The sequence below is a fragment of the Cinclus cinclus genome, chromosome 21, assembly GCF_963662255.1.
Source record: "Cinclus cinclus chromosome 21, bCinCin1.1, whole genome shotgun sequence".
In the NCBI taxonomy this organism is placed as follows: Eukaryota; Metazoa; Chordata; class Aves; order Passeriformes; family Cinclidae; genus Cinclus; species Cinclus cinclus.
In genome coordinates this window covers 6,608,676-6,625,733 of record NC_085066.1, presented here as the reverse complement: position 1 = coordinate 6,625,733, position 17,058 = coordinate 6,608,676, and the positions used below count along the sequence as shown (strand labels likewise).

The window sequence follows — 17,058 nt, the reverse complement described above, 5'->3', positions numbered from 1 at the left end:
AAGAGAGCAGCACTCTTCCAAGCACCTGAACCACTAAAGCTGGTTGGGAAGTCACTGCTGGAAGTGAGATGAATTTAGAAATTTCGGTTCCACAGAAGCTGACAAGGAGAAAACCTACCCTCATTCTAAATCTGTAATTCAAAAGTTGCAACCAAGTCCAGATTTCTTTGAAGGGGCTAATTTAATTTGCTCCTATTTTGACCTGACCTAATTTTATTTTTTATTTGCCATGTCACCATAGTTTATGTAAAGAATTTACACTTGGATAATTAAATCAAAAGTTAGAACTCTTTAGAGATTTTTGTTGTTGTTGTAAGAATTCTAAAGCAATTTTACTGAAGTTCAATAGAGTAGGAAGAAGATTAAGCCACCAAATGAAAGAAATGCAAATGATCTTCAAAGGCTGGCCTCCCTCCATTTTATCTTTGAGAGTGGATAAATCCACTTTGATACCAGGATTTAATAAAAAGATCAAAAAAGTCCACATGCTTATATCTGATGTTATCCATGCAATATTGTTGTTGAAATAGTTCTGAGGATGGAACTTCAGCCAGGGAATGTACAGCATTAGTTCTACATTTCCAGAACTCCTGGAACTGGGGGACATAGGGAAACACAAAGTTTGGAGCTCTTGAATTCTTCTTTCCCTTATTAAAAATAAGTTTTAAAATAAAAGAAGTGTACATCCTGCAAACAGCCTTTCCACATGATCAATTAGATATAAAATAACCTATACCTTAGGTCCAACAAGAGATGGTCTGAGGGTTTCCAGATGAAAATAAAGAAGTTGGAGAGCAAAGATAAACAGGAGACAAGACTGAGCCACTGTGAGTATGTGCACATGGCTTGCAACCGTTTGTATGTTATGAAATCAGAAGAGAACAAATTTTTAATTTTAATGCTCAGTCCAGCATTTGTCTTGCAAATGTTTTATGAGACCACACTGAAAACATTAATTCTATAGTTTCTTATAAAGGAAAGCTAGAGAACAAACAGGGAGAGCATTCTTGAATGATAAAATGTCTGAGGGATCTGGTGGGAATTCTTCACATAACATGTATTTTTCTTTAGGGACCAGGTGTAGATGTGCTTATATAAGTAGAATTGGCAGCTCCACAGATAGCTGCTTTCTTTTCTATATGATTTTTAAGACTTGCCAGGGTATTCAGGACCACTCTGTTTAATCATTCTAAACATTTTGCCTATTTAATATGCTCACAATATAATGGCCAAATATAAAAAATAATTTAAGCAAAATGCAGTTTAAATCTCAATAGAAACAATACATTTTATTCCAACAAAACCCTTAAAGAGGAAACTGCCTATTTTATGAATGTTAGCCCATCTGTTCACAATAGCTCCTTTGGAAGTATTTATTTTGCTTAGAAATACCCAAACTGATTATGTATGTGGCAGTAGATGGGCTGAGCTGTGTTTGCTGTTTTTAAATCACTGAGCATATGAAGGTGGTTTTACTTTTGTTGGGCCAGGACTACAGAAGACATGAAATGCTTGAACCCCAGCCTAGACCACCTGCTCTGTGAAATCAGGCTGAGAAATTTGGAGCTATCCAGAAGAGAAGGTTGTGTGGAGACCTCAGAACCCCTTTCAGTATCTGAAGGGGCTACGGGGAAACTGGAGAAGGACTCTGACAGGAACTGGAGACACAGGACAAGGAAGGAAGGCTTCAAACTGACAGAGAGTATGTTTAGATTCAATATTGTTAAGGAATTCTTCCCTGTGAGGGTGCTGAGGCCCTGGCACAGGGTGCCCAGAGAAGTTGGGGCTGCCCCATCCCTGGAAGGGTTCAAGGCTGGGCTGGACAGGACTTGGAGCAACCTGGGATAATGGCAGGTGTCCCTGCCCATGGCAGGGGGTGGAATGAGATGGGATTTAAGGTCCCAACCCAAACCAGTCTGTGATTCAGTGATTCTATGCTCCCCTTCTGGGGAGCCTGTACCCACCAGCATGTCTCCATGGGGATGGCCACACTGTACTGGGGTTCAGTTCTCCTCTCCTCCACCAATGGCAAGAGAAGAATAAATCAGATCACACCAGAGAGGAGTCCAGTGCAGGACACTGAATTCATGCACTCACGGTACAACAGTGCCCACAGCACAGGTGGCAGAATCACACAAGTAATTCAACCAAGAGCATGGGATCTACCATTTCCCAGGGGCAGGATCCTAATGGCCACTCTGCCAAATCCTCACACAAAGAGCCTCTCCACACACCTATGGGCTGATTTCCAGAAATGAAACCTCCTCATCTAACCTTCAGTACATCATTTCAAAGAGCACAAACACACTGTGAAGATGGATGTTAAGAGCAAAAGTTCTTGTGCAGAGCCACAGGACCATAATCCACATGTACTTGTACACAAGGTGGAAGTCAGCTCTGTGTTATGGGTGTGATTGTGCTCTCAGCTATGGAGCAACCCAGTCTGTGTTGTTTTGGCTTCACTGAATTATTCATTCACCTCAGTACTACTCAAACTTATAATTGCAGAGAACATCAGGACAAATCACAGAAGTGAACATCAAATGTAAGAACAGAAGAGCTTTTATAGCAGCAAAAGGAAAGTAACAGCAGAAAACAAATGAGCAAGGAATTAAAAGGAATTATTATAAAATATGTACCAGAGCCCTTATACTAACGTGTAAGAGTTTGAAACGGGCAGCCCCAGGAGCCTTCGGGCCAGCAGCAGGCACATGCAGAGATTTAAACTCTCAAGGCTCTCAGTGAAGCTGTGTTTGGAAAACTTCACAGGGCTGGGATGAGTGAGCTAACCAACCACCACCAGACAGAGCAGCCTGCTGCAGCCTCAGACTGTATTTTCCCAGCTGGGTGCCCTGCAGTGTGACAGGAGATGCCCCACACAGACAGCACAGTGCCTGCTGGCAGGAGCTGGCTTGGTTGGATTACAGAAGCCAGAGAATGCTGCAGTTCCATGGAAGTCAAGAAGGGAAGGTCACAGGCTCAGATTCTCTTCCCTTCAAAGGACCAACACTGAGACTCATGAAGCTGGCCCACAAAACCCAAGGTTGCCACAGAGAACCTGCTGCCCAAGGTACACAATGCCATGAGGATGCTCAGCACTTCCCAGCAGACACTGCTGGCCTTCTCTCCAAACATTGTGTGTACCTACCAGATTAGGCTGCGGGCAATATTTCAGGAGAGCACCTTTTTTTCATTAGCTGAGGGGTTCAGAATGAGATGATGCTTAATAATTTCTATGGGCTTGGTTCTTATTGATTTCCTTTCCCATTTCCATTCCCTATGATATTTTCTGAGGCCAGGGAAGAAGTGTTCATTATACTCAATAACCTTGTGTTTACTGTGCCTGCAATATCCCATCAAGCATCAGAGTTGTCTCTAATTTACTCAAATAAATGTGTTAATTAATAAATAAAAATTAACAGAATATTACATCAATCACAATACCTGCATCATAAGGCTCAGCAATCCCAGATTCAACCACTCCACATCAGATGCAGGAGCTGGAACAGGAAGGCTGTGAGTTTCTCAAGCCAGGTTGCTCACTCATTCCTGGCATATGGAGCTGCTCAGGGAAGAAGGTGGAGGAGCCCCCTCAGCCACGGTGCTGAGCGAGGTCAGCACTGGCACAGATCTGCCCTGCTTGGGGTCTGACTCAGAATTCATGATTAAATGAAGCCCATTATTTTGCTGGTCCATCAGCCAATGACTCCTAATTGTGCCAGTGTCTAAATTTAGCTTGCAAGCACAGCTAGAATACTCATTATTAATTTCAGTCACTTATAGATGCCTGTTATGCTACTAGGTACATTCCAAATGCCACTCAGGATGACTGGCTAGGGCATGGGATTGAAGGAAAAAGAATATACAATAGAAAATAAAACCTCTCGATACTGGACACAAAATGGAGAGGGATAATTCCACTGAGGTAAAGAAAGACCTGTTTGGCCAAATACACATAATTGTGTACCAGAATTTTAAGGAGACAGCTGGGACTGCAGTCTGGAACACAGAAAGGGATGATCCTGAATAAAAGGCTGTTATCAACTACTACTGCTACAGTTTTGGCAAAGTACCAGGGAAGGCAACGGATTTAATAGACTGTGTTTTAAGTTCCTCTTTTTTACATGGACTGCAGAGTAAAATTCTCAAATTCAGTGAACCTTGCAATCCCAGGACAGTGTTAACAATTTAACTCCTAATTTTAACATCCAACTTCAGATGCACATCAGCTGAGCAACCAACACACTTTCTATTATATAGATGTCTTTGTTTGAAGGAATTGTTAACTCATTCCTTTAGTGGGAATAGTCATCCATTCCTTTGGAGATGAGATCATGCAAAGTAAGCCAGGTGACCCATATAACAATAGCTGAAATCCCTCTCCTTTGTGATGAACTCCAAAGGCACCTGTGCATTATTCCAACCATCCCTAAGAAGATGCAATCCCACCAGGCAGAGCAGTGCAGAGCTGACTGGTTTTGTGACTCCAGAGACACAGCCTGGACAGGCTGGCTTGGCTTCCTAACAGGAAACACAGGTCCAAAATCTTAGAATGAGATGATTAAATATTTGCCAGAAGCAGAAAGTATTCAAACAGGAGCTTAATAAAACATTAAATATGGAATTAACTGAAATTGTCCCTGAAGCAACTGCTTAACCTGGTCCAAGGAGCAGAGGAATGGAAGGTGGCAAATGTGATATCCACTTCTGAAAAGAGCCTGAGAAACTGCCAGGTGGTACCTGGGATTTCTTTACAGGTCCAATAAACTCAGTTGTGTAATAAGGAACAGATTGAGGTGATGCATGGGGAAATGCAATACCACAGTGAGGAGTTATCATAGCTTTTACAGCACAAAGCACAGATCAGAAATTGGCTCTTTGATGGTGCCAAGAAACACAGCAGTAAGGGTGAACTGGCTGACATAAGATATTTGAATTCCCAACAATTTTGATGACCAAAGTTGGAAGGGGGAAAAATGGAATTTTTCCAATAGGACATAGTGAGAAAAATACAGATTACCAGAAGAGTGTGACATTTATTCTGGGACCTGTGCTAGTCAGTACATCAAAAATTTCTTTTTCTTAAAGGATGTGAAGGTGAACACTGAACATATCAAATGTTTCATGTTTTTCAAGACAACACTACATTTCACAGAAGGATTGAAGAATATCAAGATGATGGATTAAATAAAAAGGCAGATGAAACTGAATTCTGATATACATTAAATGATTCAAGTAAACAAAAGTATTCTTAATTATACAAATCCAGTGACAGACAGTAAACTAGCCTTTGTCATTCAGGACAGAGATGTCCCAGCCACCACAGATACTTCTTTGAAAACATCACCTTGTTAAAATGCCAGGATTTAAGACTGGGGGGAAAAACCCAAAAGCTAGAGAAGAAAATCAACCTCATTAGGCCTCTGTTTAAAACCCTGGTTTAAACACATCTTGAAAACATCGTAGCAGACTCATCCTTCTCCATTTTTAAAAGAAGTACCCAAAATTAGATTTACAGAAGGGCAACATATAAAGAAAGAGGAGGAATGGCTTATGTATTCAGGAGATTAAATAGTCACAGACTCCTCAGCTCTGCAAAGAGAGCAGGGAAGATGAGCCAGCAGGAACAGGCTGAACAAGGAACAATTATTCAATAACTCCCACAGTCTGAGAACCAGAATTTATCATTAAAAGATTTAAAGCACAGGCAGGGAGGTACTTCTGCATGGCTATAGCATCTGCTGGAAATCCAAAGTGCCAAAGCAGAGATTTAACAGAGAGATCCATGAGCATTGAAGTGCATGAGGACCCAATTCTGGGAGCCCTGATCCACAGGAGAGGGCCAGGGAAACTGCAGCATTTCCTCACTTTGTTTTGTCTGCCCTCAGCTTCACCTCCTGCCCAGTGCCAGAGCTGGGATGCTGCCACAACAGAGCAGAGACACTGCTTTTCTTTCTCTTCTGTGTTTGCAGGCAGGCTGTAGGAAATGCAAGCACAGAGAGCTCTCAGGCCTTGTGCATACAGGCTCAGTGATAGAGATGGGTCCAAGGTTTGACCTAACACCTTGGAGAAAGCTTGGACAATTAGAACAGTGAAGTGAAACAGACATTAAACAAGAATATAAGTTTGTAGTTTAAGTAGAAATATGTTTTCAGCAAACATTAAGAAATGTGCATTATGCAAGCGAAGCAGTGTGTTAAGTAAGACAGTAAAAGATTTTAAAGTTTAGGAATAAAACCTGTTATAAAGTCAGTTCGAAGTTTAAGATGTATCAATGTAGGTTTGTGAAGTGTTATGCAATTGGTTAAAAATGATGCATTGCAGCAAAGCCACAAAAAGCAAAACAATTTATAATTAGTGTAAAAAGATGTTACCAAGTTTCGTAGAAGTATGTGATGGGCTAAAAACCTACCAGAAGGCACTGTAACAGGGAATTAGACAGCTTCTGATATTATGGCATTGGATATAACACCTTTAATGTCTCACCCTTCTGGGATGGCATGAGGCAATAAACCATCTTTAAAAAGGCTCTCAGTTGCCTCGTCTCTCATAATTTTAACCTCCTGATAGCAGGTCACTGAGGAATTGCACACATATTCACTTGCAATATAAAATGTCAAAGAAGGAAATGATGTTTGACATAAACCCAACATTAAAGAATTCATTGTCATCATGACCTCTTTGGTGTTCTAGAAGGAGGGAAAAAAATATTAAGATATTTCCTTTTTTCATTCAATTTAGTTTAGGGAGATTGTAACAAGTAGATTTTACTCTACTCCCCAAGAGTATGTGATACTCAGGGAAATAACAGCTCTACATAAAATATATTTTCACAAGTTGAAATACAGGCAAAGAAATAAAAGAAGTTCATTCCAGAGGAAAGAAACCCCAAACAAACAGCTCAAATAGGCAAGTCAGGCATTGGAGGCTGTCTGTAGAACTCCTCTCCTTGCTTATTCTCCCATTCATCATTACGTATAATATTTTGCCACCAAAAAAGAAAGGGAAAGAAAATACTTTATTTAGTTGCCCAAAAGTTTCAATACAAAAACTCTTTGTGCCCAGGAAATGACCGTGGGCTTGCTGGTGGGAGCCTTTACAAAAGGACAGGCAATATTTATGAGCAGTTTGAAGGTTTCCTAGTGAATATTCATCCGGACAAAGTGGATATGCAAGCTTTGCACTCTCTCTCTCTCTCTCTCTCATTCCTAGGTCAGTTATCTAATCATAAAATTACATCCAATTTTCTCTGAGGAATAGCTCTACATAAGTGTAAATTAAACGCCTCAAAGGCATCTAAATCAGGATTTTCCTAGTAGTGGAACAACCCTAAAATTTAAAATCATGCTTTCATGACAAAGGGGATTTTGTCTCAGGCTTTGAATCCCTTTCAAGGAAATGAGTTTACTTTGTACCCATGTAGGCTTAACAAAAGGAGGCTGCACATCCTGTAGTAGGAGCAATTGGTGGCATTTTTCCCTTTTCAGCAAAGATGCTGCCAGGCAACTGCAGATATGCCCTGAACTTTGTCTCACTCACCTTTCTCCACCTGCCCCTTGAAATGCAAGCAGGACTCCCAGACTGGCCCATAAAAAAATAACAAGCACTGCTAGGACATCTGTATGGAGATTATATTGTTAATCAATATATTTTGCATAGTCCCATGGATCACTTGTTATTGATGATTATGCACTTTAGCTCCTGTGACAATTTGTCAATAAAATAAAAATAAAATAGGCTAAGGACAGCATACTTTTAATTCAAAGATGATCTCTTTCTTGAAAAGAGGTGCCACTTTCCAAGCTCTGAAAAGACCTAGCTCATGAATATATTCCATTTACCAAGTGGAGGAACTGTTCAAGGAATCAAAGCCTTCTTGGCAATCATAATACAGGTATCTGAAGGTGAATAATTTTCTTTTAGACTTTGGTTACTTTTAAAAATGAATACTGGAAGAAGAGTAAGCTTGTTAAAAAGGTAAGTTTTGAGTTACTGGAAGTGTGTTATTCAAACTCAACATAGACTGGCATAGTTTTTACCCCCACAAAGGAGAGAGAAAAATGCTGCTAATGGAAAGTTTTAAATATTTCTCTCTTTTTTTATGGAACTGACATTTCATCTCCAAGTTTCAATGCAAAATATTAAATACTTTGTTTTTTAAGAGGGAAAAGAACAGTGGGTGATCAGACCAAATTCCCTAAATTATCCTTAAGTTTGAAACAGCATACTTGAGTTACTCAAGCAGTCACAAGTATTCCTTTTTTCTCCAAAGCATCCCAGCCCCTATGAACCCTTCCTCCTCTCTCAGGGTTTGCTTCCCTTAAACAAAAGTGCCCAGTTCTTTGTTTTCCTAAGTGTGTTTTCTCCACTCCTAGCACAAGTCTGGGTCAGCCCCAAAAGCTCCCAGCTAACTAATGACTCTAGATTACTTGATGAACTTATGTTTCATTTCAGCAGTGACAAAGATGAAAATGGCTGTCCCCTTGCAGGTTCCCTGATCTACCCAGTCCTTGGCAGAGAATAACATGGCCATTCCACCTTCCATATTTAACACATAGAAAGGACACACAAATACAAAACCAGTATTTCAAAAATCCCTTTCTTTTATTATAGGATATAAATGCTGAATGCAGTATTGATCCACTCTACATACAGATGCTGTACTCAAAACACAGAACCTAGAGAGCTGTCGATATTTAAGAGGAGCTTTCATGGAAGAAAGGCTGGGATGACTTTCAGAGGTCCTTCATCCCTGACTGTCTGCAGGAGTAAGTTAATCAGGAGATGAAGCTCTTGTATCTAAGCCAGGCTTGGGATGGAGCTGTGCAGTCTGAGTTAAAGAGTTCTGTTCTATCACTGTAAATACATTCAAATGGAGAATGTGCTAATTGCAGCAGTCTGTAAGTTGGAATTAATATAAAAATATAAAAGAGAATCCATGAACCTGGTAAAGTTACAAAAGCAGTAAATGCTACAGATGAAATGTTGAATACATTATTATTTTGAGACTTGTGCCTAGTTAAAGTGAGATTAGGGGAAAAAAAACAACTTCTTGCAAGCCATTTTAATTCAGTTTGTGGATAGCTGCTGGAGAATCAAAATTTTTATCAGTTATGCCCCACTTGGGATGCATAAAGCTCCAATTTTCAGCTTCTGTTAGTTTAATACAAGGATGGCAAAAATCACGTGGACATTCCCTTCATTTACTCTTGGAACAAACAATTTGCTCATCACCATGTTTTGGCTGTCTGCCTGAACTGCTAAAACTGTTGCTTCTCCTTGAAGAATAACATTTAACCAGTCAGATAATAACCCAGTCAACCTGGGGTCCTCAAAAAAAAAAAAAAAACAAAAAACCAACAAACCCTATCAGGTCAATATATTGCTCTAATGAGGAACAGTGGCTTCCAGAACACCGTTTTTACATAGGAAATCTGCAGGCAAAGGAGATGGGGACATTCGGGACTGCAGCCTGTACTTGAAAAAGGCTGGCTCTATTAAATAGCTGTCCATCTCCTGGCACTCCAGTGAAGGAAGCATGCCCCTCTAACAAAGATGAAGGGAATATCAATGGGGCTAATCTCTTCAAAGTGCTCAGTGCTCAAAGCAATCGCCTGCAGTAGCACAGTCCCCACCCTCATTAGCTCAGCAAACAGAGCCAGAGACAAAACACTATCTGCAACCAGGGCAAAAAAAAAGTAAAATACAGGAGTTCCAAGCACCTCCCTTTCCCTTCCGAAAGACAAATATTTCATACATTTTAAATTATGTCTGTACTGAAAATAAAGTCATATATTTTAAGAATCCCTTTTCTTTCCCTTCCAGCATATTTAAATATTTTGGCATTTGCTCATATTGAAAAATGGTCATGACGCAACAGAAATACTGCACAGCACAACTCTCCCCCTGATCAACAAAGGGGGAAAATTCATTGCCAGCTTTTTCCCTTTGGCAAACTGCAACAGTCAGAAATAGGGAGAGTGATAGTTTCATTCTCCATGAAACAAGGAGACAAAATGATCTGTCAATCAGCTGATATTTGTGTAAGTCCAATCTACCCATTGCCTCCAAATTAAAGAATTTTTATGGTCAGGAAAACAGATGGCATACAGCAGCAGAGAGGGAAGGAGTGAGAATTATGAAACAGGGAATTACTGTTGAATAATTCAGTCTTCCAGCACATCCTTTTATTCTCATGCTGACCATTGGAGTAATTAAGGATGGTCAACAGACATTGTAAACACTCCTCGGGGAAAGAGGCTGACAGGGGTGTCCTGTTGATGTGACTTCTGAGGAGAAGCAGCATGATCAGGGCTGGAAAATAGGTCATGGCTTGTGTAAGCCAACTCACACCATGCCAGGATCTCTGCAGGGAGCCCACTCATGGATTCACCAGCACAAACACACGGGCTGAGCAGGCTACCTAGGGACAGAGCATCAATACTGGGGCAGTGTCAAACAGCACACAGCTGGGGCAACAGCATCTGCTCTGCCAAAGCAGGGATTTCAGCTTGAGGCACACAGGACAAACCATTTTCCCAGTGTGGCTGACATGAACAAGCCCACCAGCACTCCTTCTATCCAAGGTATCACTTTTGAAAATCTTTGGCTTGTATAAAAACAACTAGGTCAACAAATGGACCTGAAAGATTATCTCCTACCCATCAGTTTAATGTATCACAGGCTTTAAAGATGAGTTTTATAAAGGGATACTCAAGTTTAGACTAAAGAGAAATAGAAAAAGAGAGGGATGGACAAGACAAAGGAGAAATGGAGAGCGATCACTGCTTGAAACTTGCCAGTGTAAACCAAATAGAGTGTTCAGCCCTATCCCCTTTTGGAAGAAGGGAGGGAAGGAAGGAAGGAAGGGAGGGAGGGAAGGAAGGAAGGAAGGGAGGGAAGGAAGGAAGGAAGGGAGGGAAGGAAGGAAGGAAGGGAGGGAGGGAAGGAAGGAAGGAAGGGAGGGAAGGAAGGAAGGAAGGGAGGGAAGGAAGGAAGGAAGGAAGGGAGGGAGGGAGGGAAGGAAGGAAGGAAGGAAGGAAGGAAGGAAGGAAGGAAGGAAGGAAGGAAGGAAGGAAGGAAGGAAGGAGAGTTTTCCCTGACTATTACTTGGCCGGATTCTACAGGGGACAGAGGAGACACACAGCCCTGACACAGCACTTGGACACAAGCTGAAGCCAAGAAGAAAGTGAAGACAAACTAAAAGTGCTGAATACCAAATAATAAATGGCAAACTAATATATGCAGGTGGCTGCTTTTGTGCTCATTAAGCAAAATCTGTGAGAATGTGGGTCAATTATATTTAAAAGAAACAGACCATGTGAATCCTTAGTTTGTACAGAAAAGGGTATATAGGGATGCAGGGAAAACACAGATCTTGGAATGATGACCACAACAGAGCAAATGGTTCTGAAGGGATAGACATTAAACAATTCCTGATGGGAACAAGGAGAGGAACAAGTGATGTACAATTACAAAGGGACTTGAGAAAAGCCTAAATGAGAAGCCAAGCAGGCAGCAAAATAAGTCTCAATTCCCTATGTAATGAGGAAATGTTTCAAAGATTTGAAAGATGTACTCCAAAACCATGGCTTGATCACCTTGCTGCCCTGCCAAAAGGAGTTAGAGCACTGTAGCAAGTCTGAACTGAGTAGTAACCAGAACTGGGAGTGGTCTGAGTGAAAAGGCAAGTGCCAGGACAAATCCAAAGAATTATACTCCTCCTGCATCCCCTGTGGCTGCACCAAAGGAATTTGGATGATTGAGCACAGCCCACAGCAAAAACAAGGCAAGAAGAAGCCAGGAAGGGAAAGGAAAGATGTTTGGCTCATGCCAAGACTGGGGAAGGGGGAGAAAAAAACACTTACTTATTAAACAGTTGTTTAATTCTTAATGTTTTGTTTTCTTTCAATACCCAGAATCGGTGATCAGAAGGTTGTGCTAATTGTCAAGAACTTCAATCAAGTAAAAATTACCCAAGTTGAGGCTGCATTGCCTGTGACAGCATATATATAGTCAGAATAGAGGCAGGAACTCAGGCATTGAGCCACAAGGGGAAAAGCACCCCAAGGAATCAATTGATGTTATCAAGTAATCTGCCTTGGAGATTAAAGAACACAGAGCAATAAAGTGTTGTAATGAAAAAAGCTTTCGAGTCAGAAATGGGAAGCATAGGGAAAAACACACATTAATGTCAGCACATAATTGCTCTATGTGGACAAAATCAGATGCCTCTAAAAAGATTACTGCTAAATTCTGTGCTAGAAGATTCTTCTCCCATCAAGTGTGACTTTAACTGTAATCAAAAGGAGACAAATACAAAAAGCAAGTTCCAGAAGCTGCAGAATGAGTGGGACAAAGGGTAAAGATCTTGTTCTGCTCCAGATCTCTTTATACATGGCCACAGTGGCCACAGTCACCTCCTGAGATCTGCACGTTGCAGGTGAACCCACTGCTGATCCACCCCCTAACTCCAAAATCCACTGTAGGCTTCCCAGAAAAGGAGAGCTTCTTCCATCCTAGAAAATTCTCCACCCTACCAAGATGAAGCTTTATGTCCTCAGTGCCACTTAAGGGGTATCAATTAACCAAAAGTGTGAAGGAAAGGAGGAAAGAAGGGACAAAGACACACACCTGGATCTGTCACCTTAACACCAGCTTGTCTTTGCAGTCAATACACCGACCAAAACTGAGGAAATCAAAGAGAAAATTGAGAGGGCACCTCACTGCAAGATTGATTTGCAAGGACTGCAGCTGCCAGTTCTGTTCTGAGCACAGAAATTGTTACCAGATTAGGGATGTGAAAACTGTAATTTTGGAACTTTACCTGGTGTCTCAATCTCAGTGGAAATTCTAACCATCTGAGCTCTAATCTCCATGCCCCCATCCCTGTGGGGATTGCTTCTGGCTTTAACATTATCAGTAATAGCCCAAATAATGTCAAGTGCAAATATTGAAAATGGTCCAGTGATGATATCCCAGAAATCCTGTCAATAATTTTGTGTTCAGTAAAAGGGTGGGTAGTACAGAGATGAAAATTTGTCTCTGCTATTTGATACCAAAAACAACTGCAGAGGAACAGCAAACAATTGCCACCCATTGGATCAATGCTTGTCTTGTGGTAATGGTGCTGGGTGTTGTCATGTGATGTGCAATTAAACAAATGAAGCGTGCTTTTAGAGAGCAACACTGAGCAGTTGCCCTGACCCCACCATGGCTGATGGTGCTACCATCTGTTCACTGCCCATGTGTCTCCTGCATCCCTAGAACTGTTGTCTCCTAAAATAAACAACTTGTATCACAAGATAATCTTGATCTTGCCATTTCTCAAATTTCACATTCATTTACAGCTTTTACATTCTTTTAATCTGCTTTTCCTCAGAATAAGACATGCACCTATAGCCCTTGGGGATGGTCAGGAGCATGATAAGGTTACTTGTTCATGCTGAGAGCAACACAGCCCAGCTTGGATGGAAGCAGGTTAAATGTTAACACCTCACTGTATCTCCAGAGCTCAAAATAAAGCAGTGCATTTTTCCAAATATTATTTGCTTGCCCTTGGCCTTACTGGGACTGCTCTTGATTTTGGATTGTTGCTGTGAAGTGGGGCTTATTTGGTTTGTTTGTTTTAATGTGCTGTGATAATAAATAAATACATCAGAGCACACAAGCTGGAATCTTCTGCACCTTCTCTTACATATGCAATGCTGGGTTGTGATTAATCTTATTTACATTTTCTAAAAAGCAACTGGAAATAAAGGTGGTGACAAGAGGGTGCTCTAGGAATGCATGAATGCTACACAAGAATATGTGCACATGCAGATGCTGATTAACTTGCACATAAAAAAGCAGAAGTGAATTTAGTTTAAAAATCAGTTACGCTGTGGTCCATTTTGCACAGTAACTCTGGTCAGCCACTCACAGGATGCAGAATTCAAAGGACATGTTAATTGTATATATTATCAGAAAAATTTCGGACATTAAACACAGTATTGAAGAGCACTACCTCCAGCAGGCTAAGTCCCAGGTAGCTCCATCATCACCTCTCACTGAAAGACCAGGAGCTTGTCTCAGAAAGAGCAGGAAAAGCCAAAAATCCCCATGAAGTGCAGTGGCAATTACTAATGTAGTTATTTTCTGTTCATTCACAAGTATGGAAAAGTCCACCTTCAAGTTGAACTAAAGAAAAGCTGAGGCAGAGCAGCTAAAGCAGAAAGATTTGTACACAACTTCTGTCACAAATTTATCTGAGTGTGGCTCTGCTAAAGCAGGAAATGGCTTTGAGCTGCTGTTTAACTAACAATGCTGGTCAGGCACACAGGCCCGGAACAGCAATCGGATCACTGGAGCCAGCAAGGCCCATCCCCAAAAATACCATCAGGAGAACCCCAGAAGTTCACAAACTCCTCCTTCAGGAAGCACCTCCCACCTGGTGCATGTCATACCCACAAAGGTTAACACCATTTAAAAACAAAAGGTAAGATGTGCTTGTCTACACTACATTTGCAAAGATAATTACTTGAAAACAATACAAAGGAAAGCAAAACAAATTCTTCCATTAGCTGGGGCCTTCCTATCTTTGACCTCAATCTTGTTTGCTGATACCACCAAACTTTTCATAAACCTCCTCTATCATTATTAGCTTTAATTAGAATAATTATTGGGCAGAAGAAAAAAACCTGCTCAACCATGGCTCTCTAATCTAGTAATTAAATCCACCTGTAAGAGCTGAACAATTTGTGTCTCTGACTATTAATGCAGTCAAGTATTTTACACTGTGTGGTGTAACATCAGCCAGAGACTGAGGGACACAGCTGGAAACTGAGCCATGCTTTGATAAGGAAAATCAACCCAAGCTGCTCCAGGGGAAGAGGTCCTGAGTGAGGCAGATGTCCCATCCCCAACAGGCTGTTAAACACTGGATATAATTTATCTACTCTGTCCCTCTTGCAGCAGGTACAGTGTGTCTCAGCCAGGTACTTTCCTGTCTTCAGCCAGCTGGAATTCTACCCTTTTGCATTCTGCCTCTCTGTGATCCACCCCAATAACTCTGTTGTGTGGTTATTCCCACAAAGAAAATTTTTGATTTTGTCCAAATGATAGAATAGCCTGCCCATTTAGATTACTCAAAGCTGATGATAACCTTTCTAATGGGAAGTTCCCATCTGGCAGAAATATTGCAACTGCATTTTTCAGGGATGTGGTTCTGCTGCAAATGACTCAACATTATACACCATACACTAACATGTGAAACTTCTTCAAATCCTCCTGGACAAAAAAAAAAAAAAAAAAAAAGAGCTCTTATTCCAAATTACACACATAAATACAATAGTGGTTAAACTTGTCTTTGGCAAACTGCCCGAAAATGGACAGTGTCAACACATTTTCTTCTCTCTTGGGAAATGGAAATACTTTATTTAATGATAGAGCAGAGAGATCCATGAAATCACTACAAATAATATGAATTTGATGTCAAAGTTTTCTGCCAAGTGACTCAATGTATTGATAATATGCATTTCACAGTATGTGAGTCATTATGACAAAACACCTATCCTATTATTTTTCTTTAATAACACCCTATTATCTCTCATATTCTATCAAAGCTTTATGTTTTATGAACATATAATGCAAATGTATACTTATTTTTCAATGTGCCCATATATATTATGTTATATATGTATTACATCATGTTGCACTAGCTTTGAGTAAAGCCATTTCCTAAGGTAGGATGTAATTCTGTGCTGCAGCATGAATGCTTGTCTGTGCTTTGGAACTGAAGATTGTTTTAAACAAGAATGTTTTAGAATGGCGCCTCTTCAAATGAAAATGCAATGTGCACTCACAGTTTTGCTGACATGGTAATACATGGTTGATGATGAAAAATAACTGGTTAATTCAATTCCTTGTGCCTAGTAAACAACCCTGTCAGCACGATGAAGTTCTGAGGCAATTATAAGAGGACTCTGTAAGATTGGTTATGACATGCAACTCCAGAATTAGCAAATAAAAGAACAAACACTAATGGAGAATAAACACCACTGGAACACAGGTAATCTCACTAAGCCTTTTACCCCCATTGATCAGTTCTGTATTTTTTGTAACACTGTTGCAATTAATTGTCCTCTTCGTTATCACGCATTTTTCATTTTATATAAACGGAGCAGCAGTCCAATCTGGCAGTTTAGCCCACAGAAAACAAATGTATTGATCATTGGTACAATCAGGCATTTCTTCTTCACAATTAACACATCTATGTTGCCTCACACACGTTATCTGGCTCCAGAACTAGAGAGAGATTAGACAGATTGCAAAATGAACCTTGTCTTAGGGGGGAAAAGTTGTTTGAGAACCCTACCAGAGCGATGAAAGGAGACCTGGTTGGCAGGATGGGGACCGGCGTCGATCGACAGGATAGGGAGCAACTTCCGCATGTCCCAGAGCTTCATCACGCCCGAGGAGTCGCAGGAAGCAATGGTATCCCCCTGCCAAAGATGGGAACAAAATCAGAGCACTGCCTCTGTCCTCCTGCCAACATCACAGCCTCTGGCACAGTGCTGGGCAGCCAGACACAGCCACTGTAGTTAAACAAATAAATAAATAAGCTATTATATGTGAGGTTATCACAGCCTTTTATCAGCTCTGCTGGCTTGAATAGCAGCAAGACAACAGGACCTCTAAAGGGATCAGTTCAGGAGAAACTGGAAGCACAAAGGAGAGAAAAGGTCATCTTGAATTCTGGCACCAGTGTCCCCTAAGAACAGGCCTTGAGGTTCTTTTCTTCTCACTCAGCCACAGGATTGCCCTTTTAGCCCTGATTTCAAATTTCTCTGCTCCTGTTTTCCATGTGAAGAGTAAGATGAGAGCAGAACAGACACTCCTTCCCTGCTGCGTATTCCACAGCCACCCTAAGGGGCAACTCCCCATTCACTTAAGGGTTGCATTGAATGATCCTTCTGGGTCCCTTCCAACTCAAAATATTCTGTGATTCTGTGAGAAACCCCCTCCTTTCTGTGAGCCAGAAGCACACAGGGACTATGCAAGGAAAGAGAGCTGGACCAT

At 41.0% G+C, this 17,058-nt stretch overlaps 1 protein-coding gene across 1 annotated transcript in view; it reads right to left on the bottom strand.

Annotated features, from left to right (window-relative positions):
* The window catches only part of SPAG16 (sperm associated antigen 16), a 364,149-nt gene that overhangs the window by 82,831 nt on the left and 264,260 nt on the right, over positions 1-17,058 (bottom strand). Inside the window, exon 15 of the mRNA XM_062506713.1 lies at positions 16,355-16,481. Within this exon, the coding sequence (XP_062362697.1) occupies positions 16,355-16,481 (127 nt within the window). The remainder of the gene's footprint in view (positions 1-16,354; positions 16,482-17,058) is intronic.